The sequence below is a fragment of the Myxocyprinus asiaticus genome, chromosome 14 (assembly GCF_019703515.2).
Source record: "Myxocyprinus asiaticus isolate MX2 ecotype Aquarium Trade chromosome 14, UBuf_Myxa_2, whole genome shotgun sequence".
NCBI lineage: Eukaryota > Metazoa > Chordata > Actinopteri > Cypriniformes > Catostomidae > Myxocyprinus > Myxocyprinus asiaticus.
Window position 1 is genome coordinate 5548581 of NC_059357.1, and position 12344 is coordinate 5560924.

At 36.6% G+C, this 12344-nt stretch overlaps 2 protein-coding genes and 1 pseudogene across 2 annotated transcripts in view; 1 reads left to right on the forward strand and 2 right to left on the reverse strand.

The window, feature by feature from the left end:
• slc25a19 (solute carrier family 25 member 19) overlaps window positions 1–4303 on the forward strand; it is a 5627-nt gene extending 1324 nt beyond the window's left edge. The window contains exons 3-7 of the mRNA XM_051717051.1: window positions 1–58; window positions 1386–1556; window positions 1655–1829; window positions 2087–2217; window positions 2567–4303. The exon at window positions 1–58 is cut by the window's left edge and continues 98 nt beyond it. Of these exons, the coding sequence (XP_051573011.1) occupies window positions 1–58; window positions 1386–1556; window positions 1655–1829; window positions 2087–2217; window positions 2567–2746 (715 nt within the window). The 3' untranslated portion in view covers window positions 2747–4303. The remainder of the gene's footprint in view (window positions 59–1385; window positions 1557–1654; window positions 1830–2086; window positions 2218–2566) is intronic.
• Window positions 4304–4439: 136 nt separating this feature from the next.
• On the reverse strand, window positions 4440–7722 carry LOC127451959 (myeloid-associated differentiation marker homolog). Its single transcript, XM_051717052.1, has one exon. It carries the CDS (start codon window positions 7275–7277, stop codon window positions 6411–6413), a length of 867 nt encoding a protein of 288 aa, XP_051573012.1. The 5' UTR covers window positions 7278–7722; the 3' UTR covers window positions 4440–6410.
• Window positions 7723–8850: 1128 nt separating this feature from the next.
• On the reverse strand, window positions 8851–9630 carry LOC127451483 (myeloid-associated differentiation marker-like; annotated as a pseudogene).
• Between the last annotated feature and the right edge of the window lie 2714 nt (window positions 9631–12344).

Genomic DNA, 12344 nt, shown 5'->3' on the forward strand with positions numbered 1-12344 from the left:
TTTCTGGAAAGGTCACGTTCCTGCCCAGCTGCTGTCCGTGTGTTATGGGGCAGTTCAGGTACTAGAGGCTAAATAAAATACATCCAGGTTACAGTTCTGATGTGAGTGGAATCATCTTTCTGTATTTAATAAATTATGCTTAGTTAAAAATATGTTAACATAATGACATCATATAATTATAACTTAAGATTCTATTCTGTTCTGTTCTATTCTATTCTACACCACATTCAAGATATGCATTTTACCATATTTCGTGATCCCTGCATTCTGCTTTCCTTGAATGTTATTCTACTCTACTCTACTCTATTATATTATATTCTACATGGCATTCAAGATATGCGTTTTTACCAGTTTGCATGTTCTCTGCATTGTGCATTACCTAAATGTCTTTCTATTCTATTCTATTCTATTCTATTCTACACCGTATTCAAGATATACATTTTACCAGTTTGCATGATCCCTGCACTCTGCATACCTTAAATGTTGTTATGTTCTGCTCTATTCTATTCTGTGCTATTCTACACCTCATTCAACATACAGTACTGTGCAAAAGTTTTAGGCACTTGTGAAAAACTTTCAAAGTGAGGATTTCTTAAAAAATATAATGCCATAAATAGTTTTCATTTATCACTTAATGTCATATAAAGTCCAGTAAACATAAAAAAGCTAAATCAATATTTGGTGTGACCACCTTTGCCTATAAAACAGCCCCAATTCTCCTAGGTACACCTGGACACAGTTTTTCTTGGTTGTTGGCAGATAGGATGTTCCAAGCTTCTTGGAGAATTCTCCACAGTTCTTCTATCTATTTTGGCTGTCTCAATTGCTTCTGTCTCTTTATGTAATCTCATACTGTTTCGATGTTCAGTGGGGGGCTCTGTGGGGGCCATGACATCTGTTGCAGGGCTCCCTGTTCTTCTATTCAAATCTTTTCTATTTGCAAAAGTAATGTTTGGGAGTCTAACATTTATATTTCCTATTGACACACTAAAGCTGAAGATATAAATAACCATATTAAGACAAATGCTTTTGTGAAACATCTTATGTGCCTAAGACTTTTGCACAGTAATATATGTATATATTTTTTTTCTAATTAGCATGTTCCCTACACTCTGAATTCCCTTAATGCTATTCTATTCTACACGGCATTCAAGATATGCATTTTACCAGTTTGCGGGTTCCCTGCACTCTGCATTCCCTAAATGCTATTCTTTTTTGTTCTACTCTATTCTATTTTATTCTACAGTGCATTCAAGGTATGCATTTTTATCAGTTTGTATCAGTTCCCTGAATATATTCTTCTCTTCTCTTCTATACTGACAAATTTGATATCATACTTTTGAATCTCAGATAACACATATCGCTGTTTGTCTGTTTGGCCCTAGTTTGCAAGTTTCGAGGCCCTGACAGAGCTGGTTCATAAGAAGACTGCCTATAACAGCCAGACAGCAGGAGTTCATTTTCTCTGTGGCGGTTTGGCTGCCTGCTCCGCCACCATGGCCTGCCAGCCGCTGGATACTCTACGCACACGCTTTGCTGCTCAGGGCGAACCCAAGGTCAGAGGTGCTTTTGTGTATTAGTGCTTCTCTGCAAAACAGTAGTAGAGATATACAGAGATTTTTGATACTAAGTCAAATTTTTTTTATGTGTACAGATATATCGTAACCTCAGACATGCTGTGGCCATGATGTACCACTCAGAGGGGCCCCTTGCCTTCTACAGGGGCCTCACACCCACTCTAGTGGCAGTGTTTCCATACGCAGGCCTGCAGTTCTTCTTTTATAACGTCCTAAAGAAACTAATGCAGCCCCAGGAAACTAAATCTAAAGGTCAGAGCCAAGCATGCTCCTTACAGTCTAAAGTTTACATTTAAACTATGTGTAAGGTGTTTTTATTTTAAGGCATATGAAAGGAGTAGTTCACCTGAGTAGTTCTTCTGAAGGCATACGAACAACCCAAATTTAATCATTTTTCAGTAACAGTCTTGACGTCTGTTTTGGGTGAACTCTTCCTTGAAGATTTTTATATTTTGTCTTGTTCAGTTCAGTTTCTGTGCCAGTGTCTCTGACCAGTTTTCTGTTTTCAGGAAGTTTACAGAGTCTGATCAGCGGTAGTTTTGCTGGAGTCATCAGTAAAACTCTCACGTATCCTTTCGACCTGTTTAAAAAGAGACTTCAAGTGGGTGGATTTGAAGAGGCCAGGTTACAGTTTGGACAGGTGGGTGTTGCAGTCCAGTGGTTGAAGATCTTGGGTGGTAACTGCAAGGATCTGGGTTAAAATCTCCATTGCGCTCAAGGGAAATTGTCTCTATTATAATTAGTGTGGTTTACTTAGGTGAGCCTCACTATTACTATTGCTCATACTAGGTTCAGGGATTTCAAAAAATATGTGCCCTAAGGATGACACTTTTGTACGTAACTGTTATATAGTTTAACTTCGAGGTCCAAAAAGGAGATCAGGCTGGTAGTGAATGTTTAGAGACTGTTTTATAACAGCTTTTGAATGTACATTTTATATTTATCCTTTTTTCATAAAGTAATCATTCTATAATGTACTTTCTGTGCAGGTGCGGACGTACCATGGATTTGTAGACTGTGTGGTAAAGATAGCCAGAGAAGAGGGACTAAAGGGTTTCTTTAAGGGTCTTTCGCCCAGTCTCTTGAAGGCAGCTTTGTCCACTGGCTTCACCTTCTTCTGGTACGAATTATTCATCAATACCATCGTCAGCCTCAAGGGGAGCCAGTGAGACTGGTAGCCTATCTGATTCATTAGGACGACTTAAGGCCAAAGTATACTTCGGGTGTGCTCGTTGCGGATCCCTCTGCGTGCAGTATGTGTGACACAAATTGCGTCTCAGCCGCCTAGATTTTCTTGACTCGCGCACGCGGTCCTCGTCTGTGCTGGCCATTGACTATACTAAAAGGGCGATTTCCAAACGACATTTTTGTGCCCTTGAAGGGCACTTTGGGAAGGGGGCGCCACTCAAAGTGTTGTTCCAAACAAAAATAAGAAAGTACATTTTTTCACAAAGGGCCCTTTTACAAGACTTGTAGTGAAGGGTATATTCAAACTGTAGTGCCACGCTCTCTTCAGAGTACCCACATCAAGAGCTTTGTCCTCTGGATTGAGTAGGGCAAAGGGATGATCACTTTTGATTGGAATTTGCCTAAAGCAGTTGCAGTGCGCATGCGTCGAACACGTTCCTATTCGTTCGCTGTCAGAAAAGTATACTCACAAAGGCAACGCGGTCGACCTGGCGCCTGGCGATCCGGAACGCACAAAAACGAAGTATACCTGGGCCTAAGTCAGTGAGTATGTACCTTTATGTATGTAATAAGGCACTGAGTCAAGAGCTATTTTACTGCACCAGAAATATATTTTTACCTCTGTTTTACTCTAAGGAAGCCTTGAACTCAAAGGTTCGCCTGAATTGTTCTCTCTTTACATGTAACAGTGAGCTCTACCTCTTATCGCTCGCAACTAGATACTTTTAAAACATTGTTACACATGTTAAGATTTTAACATCTTGATGTAATGTCTGGGCGTTTTGGTTTTAAAGAAGTTTGCACTCCGTATGAGGGTCTGATTTATTATTTTTATACAAAAAAACAAACAAAAAAAACACTGGATGTCAGAAAGTTATAACTTTGTTTTATTGTTTTGTATTTTAAAACCCATACAACCTGTAAAGCACATGAAACATTACAGTCTGGTTTCTTTTACAAATTGTTTATTATTCTTTTATGTCATTGTAAAAAAAAAATGTAGATGGTCATTTGGTGTTTTATGACTTTAAATTTTGGTAACACCTTACAGTAAGGTTCTACATGTTAACAAAATGCATTAGGTATCATGAACTAACAATGAAAAATAAATTTTACAGCCATTCTTAAGCTAGCTTAAATAAATGTTTATTTGGTAAATATACTGGTGTTCATTGATAGTTCATATTAGTACATAATGCATGAACTAAAATGTAATGTTGTAACATGTTATGCATAGTATATATTGAAATTAACATTAACAAAAATTAATAAATGTTGCAAAAGTATTTTCCACTATTGTGTTCTGCTAATATTTATGTTTGTCCTTATTGTTAATGTATACAACCTTATTCTAAAGTGTTACCAACATTTTTTATTAGATAAACCAATTTATTTGTGTCAGGATCTACTCATGTTTTATGTATCTCCATCTCTACCATCTTGTTTGAACCTGCATGTTAACTGCTATATTTATGCCCATATTTATGTTTTGATTTTAATTCCTTTCCAACATTAGTAAAAACAAACTCTCATCTGTAGTTTCCTGGTGGTTTTTCTCTTACTCATTCACTTAATCATGTATAAATGCATGCACTCAAAAAAAAAACATTTCAAGATTTACTCATAACAAATTATTTGTTATTTCATAACAAAATTCCATCAAATTGAACTGAGAAATATTTAATAATAATAATAAAAAAATCTACATATTTTAAGTTTTATTAATTGAATTTTTTTAAACATTAAATAATTAAATTTGATGGAATTTTGTCATGAAATTGAAATGTGTAACTCTTAAAAATAGGCTAATATATATATATATATATATATATATATTTGAGTGTGTGTTTAACAGTTAAAACAATTAGGGCAAAGAAAATTTGTGATGTACAAGATAAAAACATTATTTTTCTAATAAAAAATATTTTATTCTGGTGTTTGCTTTGTTGTCCTCCTCAATGCGGTTTCTTGAGAGGCCCAAACTGAATGGATATATTTAAATGTAACTTAGTCGCAAAGAATAGCTTTCATAATTATTAGAAAAGCTTTAGTTACATAAAGGATATATTCAAATATGTTTATAGACCCAGATGAAAAAATCTGTTACTTTAAAAAAATATTTTAGCCTATATTTAAGATTATCAGAATTTCATCCAATAGAATTGATTAATTTTTAACAAATGTAAATTAATTCGTTTTTTTTATTGTATTTTGTTAACGACTACTCGGTTCAATTTAATGGATTATTTTTTATTTTTTTTAATTGAAACCCACAAACTTATTAATGAAAATATAATTCTCTATTTTTGCAGCAACAAACGTGCAAAATCTAATTTCTCACATCATAAAACCTTTTGGGCTTTTGTGAGAATCTACAACAATGTTCTTAAAGCTGAAGTATGTAATTTCTGCAACACTAGCGCCACCGAACGGAATTGCAAAAACACCCCTTGTCTGCAGTTGTTCAAACAGTCCGATAGTCCCACCCCCAACTCACACCACTGGTTGAGTAACATTGTTGGGACGGGTCTATGCGGGCAGCTCAAAACAAACAGGAATTTTTATAGTACCACAGATACACAGTAGCCACGTTTCCACTATTGGGCTAAATGAGGGCGTGCTAGTGCGTGCCAGGGCCAGTTGTGTTCCCACTGTCACTTCCGGGAATTCATCGTGCCTCCTCTGGACTTTCTCGGGGCCAATAGCCAATGGTCTTTGGCCTGTCAATTACCCTTGGGCCAAACGAAGCCAACCGGGGATTGAGGCAGGTTCAGTATCAAAGGCGGAATTTAGCTGAACTTGTCAGGATATGTATCCAACGGTACAAGTTGGGGGAAAAAAATTAATAAAAAATGCGGACACAGTACAAATACATTAAAACTCACATGGACAAAGATGTTTGGTGAACTTTCATAGACGGTTTGCTGTTAGTGGAAAGACCACTCAGGATATCATGATAGTTACAGTCGGTGAGCTGTTATCGCTAGATAGCTAGCTAATGTTTACATTCAATATAAACTCGATATTCTAGATAACTAGATAAAATGATACCTCAGCTTGAAGTTCCCTTTTGCTTGTGAAATGGGCGAGGTGTGTGACGTTGGCACCAGGGTGGCGTATTAAGGGCTGAAAAAGGTACATACTTCAGCTTTAAAAACCTGATAATAAAAATAACAATCATTGTACATTTAAGTTGCATATTATTGTGTAGTTGCAGTTAACTGATACTTCATACTGTGTTAACTGTAGGCTATATAATGGTTAATAATTGATTAACCCATGAATGATTACTTCCTATGAAAAAATATTGACCATGTATGTCGTTATGGACAGTATGACTGTCTGGGAATTAACCACTCATACTAAACTTTTACTAATCACTGGCATAGCATCCTGTATACACAACCAAGTATTGACACACCTACTGAATCTTTATTATGATTATTTTCTACATTTTGAATTCTAGTAGACATCAAAACTTTGAGATAACACAAATGGAAGTATGGGAATTATGTAGTAACCAAACATGTAAATAAATCGAGCTATTTTACATTTTAGCTTCTTCAAAGTCACCACACTTTGTCTCGATTTCGAGTTCACATGTGTGCTGAACACTTCCTTCACTATCTGACTATCGACGATTTCCTAGTCTATAGTCGTGCTACTCTGCTCCTGTTGGGTAAAGAATACAACTTTAATCGAGTAAGCTGTGTCTGCAGTGTAGACTAACAGGTTGATGACAGTCATGATGGTGACCACTATTAGATCATTCTTTGGACAATTTTTACAGGGACGTGGTTCAAATCCATACAGTGGCCAGATAACAACAGCAGTTATGTACATCACCAGAGCCAGGATGTTAAAGATGGTGACCGTCTTGTCGAAAGAAAACGGAAATACAGGCAACAGCCTGGCAATTGTTAGAAGAATGATTATCAACGAAAAAATGAAGCATATTGAGTAGACGGCAACACACCACTGCAGTGCTGGGAACCTCTTATAGTCCACGGGATTCAAAGAGGTGAATATGATGCAGGCAATAAATGTCTCCAAGATCTTGAGCAGACCAGGAACGGTGGTGAGAAAGCCACTGATTTCACCAGGTCTTTTGTGGACCAACCAGACTTCGGCCGCATAGAGCCCAAAACAGAACCAGGACAACACTGATGCCCCTATCTGCCTGGAGCAGGATAGGCAGGTGAATAATGTTGGGTAGATGATTGAAGCAGTGACCATCATAAGTGTGGCCAACATGGCAAAGGCCATGGTGAAGTCTTCCCAGGAGATGGGCACCTTGGTGTTCAGGCTGGTGAACTCCAGAATTAGGATAAGGAGGGTCGTGAAGCAACAGAAGCACCAGCAGAACATGCACCAGGCCCAGTGGGACGAGTTGCTGTTGTTCACAACACCCGCTGATGCCACCAATGCAAAGCAGGTACATGTCAGAAGCACCTCCAACATGCGCACAATGCCAACAGGCAAAATCAGTGTTCTGAAATCCACGTGCAACATTATATAGTCTGATTAGTTTGAATTGAATTGTTAAACAAGTCCGATTGCCTTGTCTTCAGCGTTTATGACTTCTCAAAATAGCATTACATTTATTTGAGCCTCTTTGGGTTGTTTCATTGTGTGGCCATCCATATCTCAATCTGACCTCTTTTTCGAAATTCTCCCCACGTCTTCCTCTGGTTTGTGTAATCCACCAAGGTTGCAAATTATTTCTTGGAAAACCATTGGCCGGATCAGAGTTCCCGGGTTTCGTCTTGCAGCATATCTCCAGTTCCTTATGATATGGCAGCAAACAAGTTATTTGTTCATGTTAACACTGGAATAGAAACCGTCAATAAAGCTATGCCAAGCTTATCAGTTTTACAATCCCATTCCAAGATTCCCATTGGTTACTGGTCTGCTTTTGTCCTATGAGCTCATTCTGGACCCTGAACTCTGGTCTGAAGAAACCTTCTAGTTTAAAGGGATAGTTCACCAAAAATGAAAGTTCTGTCATCATTTCCTCCAAACCAGTATGACTTACTTTCTTCCGTGAAACACAAAAGCAGATGTTAGGCATAATGTTATCCTTGGTTCACTTTTATTGCATGGAAAATAGAACAAAATCATCTTTTGTACTCTAAGGTCAAATAAAAGTCATACTGGTTTGGTGCAACATGAGGGTAACTGACCTCATTTTAATTAATTTATTATTTTTTGGGGGGTGAACTATCCTTTTAAGTAACTTCAGAATACCAATCACAGGATTGAAGTGTTGGGTTACACTTAAGTTATTCTTTTACTTCTGCTGATAAGAGTGTGATGTAGAGCACTCATGTTAGATTTAAAATACAAGGCATTTGTCTGTTAAGAAATCAATGTTACAAGCGATTACAGATAAAGAAAAATACATGGGCGTGTTCATTCTTTGTCTACAGTTTAAAAAAAACCCACTTCAGTTAAAGTGGTTATCTCATCATTTATTGTTATCATTATCATTTTAATTTGAGCTACCTGGAATGTTAAGTGTTCCCTATTGTAGAGTGGTGGGCTAAAGCACTTAACTGGTAATCAGAAGGTTGCCAGTTCAATCCCCACAGCCATCACCACTGTGTCCTTGAGCAAGGCACTTAACTCCAGGTTGCTCCAGGGGGATTGTCCCTGTAATAAGTAACTGTAAGTTGCTTTAGATAAAAGCATCTGCCAAATGCATAAATGTAAATTCTTCTTTATCTTGCAGTGGTCACTTTCAGGACTTGGTCTGCTCGATTCACAGCACTGGAAATTCTTTCCTTATGTTTTCTGTGGAAATGTAAACATTGTGTGGTGTTAGGAGTGACTGAACTGGGACTGATAGCAGAGTTGTGAGTGTATGTACACAGAGACTTAATAAATTATGACCTGTTAGAAATGGAGTAGATATTAATGAAATAGTTCACACGAAAATGAAAATTCTCTCGTCATTTACTCACCCTCATGCCATCCCAGAAGTGTTTCTTTCTTCAACAGAACACAATAGAAGATTTTATACTCTAAATCTCCACTATCAGTTTTACATCTGAAAGTCACATGTGGTGCCTGTTTAGTTTCACTTTCACATCTGATAGTGAACGTGAAAGTAGAGATTTAGAGTAAAAAGAAATGACTTAAATTTTGATCTGTTTCTCACTCACAGCTATCCTATCGCTTGGATTTAAAGATATGGCTTTAACCACTAGAGTCATATAGTTTACTTTTATGTTTCTTTTATGTGAATTTTGGAGCTACAAAGGTCTGGTCACCATTCACTTGCATTGTATGGACCTACAGAGCTGAGATATTCTTCTAAAAATCTTTGTGTTCTGCAGAATAAAGGAAGTATATAGATAGATAGATAGATAGATAGATAGATAGAAAGAAAGAAAGAAAGAAGACAAACACCTCTAGAACCTTCAACAAGCCTGACACGGTAGACAGGAACCCACTGATCTCGCTGGGTAAGACCCACCTCCGTTGCATACAGGATGTAGGATAAACAGGACATCTTAGTAGCTGCAATCCCACATGCATTCGATGAATAGACAATAGACAAATGTGGGGTAGATGACCGAGGAGGCCAACAACATACAGTAAGCATGGCCAACATCGCAAAAGCCATGGTGAAATCATCCCAGGAGATGGGTACCTTGACATTCAGGCTGGTGAACTCCAGGATAATGATGAGTAGAGTCACAAAACAACAGAAGCACCATGTGAACATGCACCAAGCCCAGAACGAAAAGTTGAAGTGGCCCACAGAGGCCACCAGACTGAAGGTGATCAGAGTCAGCACAAACTCAAATAGTCGTATAATTCTGACTAGAACCGTGAGCGATTGAGTATTTAAGCTTATCATGATGATGACTGACCTTTATTTTGTAAGCAGTGGGATAATAAATAAAAAAAATAGTTAGCCTATAAATCCCTTCAGGGTGATACAAGGTCCCTCCACTTGTGTTGGGGTCCTGATCACCCTGTCAGGGTCTATTTTGCAGTAATGATCAGCTGACTGTACATTATCCCTAACTTCACATTACATTAAGTCATCTTTATTGTCCAAATAATCAAGAAATTACTAGTAATCATCTGATACTAGGAGTTTAGCATTGATGTTGGTGACAACACCTTTGTATTATCTTTAACCCATAAGTTTATTAGTGTGATGACATCACAGTATGTAAACAGGTGGAACTCAATGCTGGAACTCCCTGCCATTAAAAGACTGATGAAGGAAAATATATGAACTAAATTCTACTCGATATTCCACAATAGACCTGAATGAATAAAAACAGTTAAACCCTTCAAAGACATTTTCAGAATATGTATTCATCATTGTAGCTTATTGTCCTACTCAACTGGGAGAAGTGGATTAGAATATTGCAGTAGAAAAGCAAACAAATGAAGTTCTTAAATAAGAAGATGGTGGTTAGATAGAGAGACTCAGTGTTGGATTTTAACCGTACTTTCATTGTGTACAGAGTCAGCCCATGCCTATTTCACATTTAACACACACACACACACACACACACACACACACACACACACACACACACACAGAGAGAGAGAGAGAGATGTCTCTATCTTCACTCTTATTTTTGTTTACCTAATATAGTAAATTTGGATAAATTGGGTCACTTTTTATCCTTGAGATAAATGGCAAAAAGTGGCCTGATTGACATGAATTTACTCTACATATTGCATTATGTCATCATATTCAGTTTTAGATATGCATATTCAATATGCATGTTTGCATTTACACCTTGCAGAGTTCTCACTGGGCATACTGTTTCAGCATCCTGCATACTTATATTGTATATATTACTTAAAGGCAGTGTTGGGCAAGCTACTCAAAACATTTAGCTAGCTAAGCTACGAACTACTCAACAAAAAAATAAGTTAAGCTAAGCGAAAAGCTACACTTCAGAAAAAGTACAAAGTTACAAGCTACACACCAAAAGTAGCTTGCTACATTGAAGCTACTTTATTTATTTATTTTTCAAACAGATGCACAGAGCATACTGTCATAGACAAAGCATGATGTTTATCTAAGCCATGGTACAGTATAGTGCAATACAGTATGCAATATGAAATGTATGTGCATGTAAAAAAACAAACATGTAAATTGATATTGATATTTATACATGCAACCTTTACAAACCCATGTGGTCAAAATGAAAAATCAAAATTTTAGCATTTTACTTTTTTATAGTTATACTACTACCTCTACAAACCCATACCCATTTGAACATAATTTCCTTTGCACATTCCTGTATAAAAACTCATAGAGTATACTATTCAGCTTATCCTGCAATTCTGTGTCTAGCTGTTGTATTTCTGTATGTACTAGATGCTTCTGATCAGAGGCAAATTCTTTGTGTGTGTTTGTGGGCACATCTGGGCAATAACAGTGTGATTTCTGATGGTATCAGATGGTAATACCATGGTACTTTGATATACAATTGCCATCGTTATGTACTATTCTACATGTTTACATGTTTCTTCAAAGTACTTCAAAGAATACCATGGTACTGGTAATTTTAGATATGATTACCATATACATATACTATTGTTTATACATGGTGCTTCAAGGTAATTCAAAGAATACCATGGTACTACTAGTACATTACTATATGATAAACTTATTCATATACCATTGTCTTAATATGGTACATGTCCAAAGTCTTACACATCTGGGATGGCATGAGGGTGAGTAAATGTTTGAGAGAATTTTCATTTTTTGAGTGAACTATCCCTTTAAGTCTTCTTGAATCCTGGGTTCGTGTCCAATACGGAATGGAAATAGACATGGTGTTTTGGACAAAAAGTGAAACACATACAACTCAACTTTTCAGCACAAAATCAATTCTGAAAGTTCACGTTACATCACTTGATCATTGTGCTTTCTTGATCATTTGCGTCATGTTAAACAGCACCAAGAGAGATTACATTTGTTTTACAGATGTTTTACAACACACAAGTGTTTTGTTTAACAAGCTGTGAGTATGAAAATAAGCTGCATTGTAGGCAGGGTTGGGCGGGTTACTTTTGAAATGTATTCCACTACAGATTACAGAATACATGCTGTAAAATGTAATCTGTAACGTATTTCGTTAGATTACTCAAGGTCAGCAACGTATTTTAAATACTTGGATTACTTCTTCAGCACTGGTAGATTTTTTCACTTGTTTTGACTATAAAAACTCTGCCAGTACAGTAAGACAAAATACACATGTTAAAAATACATTCTCTGAAAAACCGAAATATCTTATGCAGTGTTGTTTCTAAAACAAGATTAATCAAATTGATCTTGTTTTAAAGATTTTTAGATATTTTTTACAGAAAAACAATACAAAAATTATTATCAAGAATATGATTTTTGCCCTAATATCAAAGGTCTTACTAGAAAAAAGTAATTATGATCCAACATGTATTTAATTTAGAAATAGCATTTTATCTTAGCGTAAAGCTGACAATTTGCACAAGGTTTATTTCTATTTCTTCTGCTCCAAACTTACTTCAAACTTACTTCTCTGTCTGCTCGTATGAATGTAACACATCATAAGAAAGTGT

Coding starts and splice junctions, on each gene's coding strand:
- LOC127451959 (XM_051717052.1), bottom strand. CDS start 7,277: ATGTTGCACGTGGATTTCAGAACACTGATTTTGCCTGTTGGCATTGTG.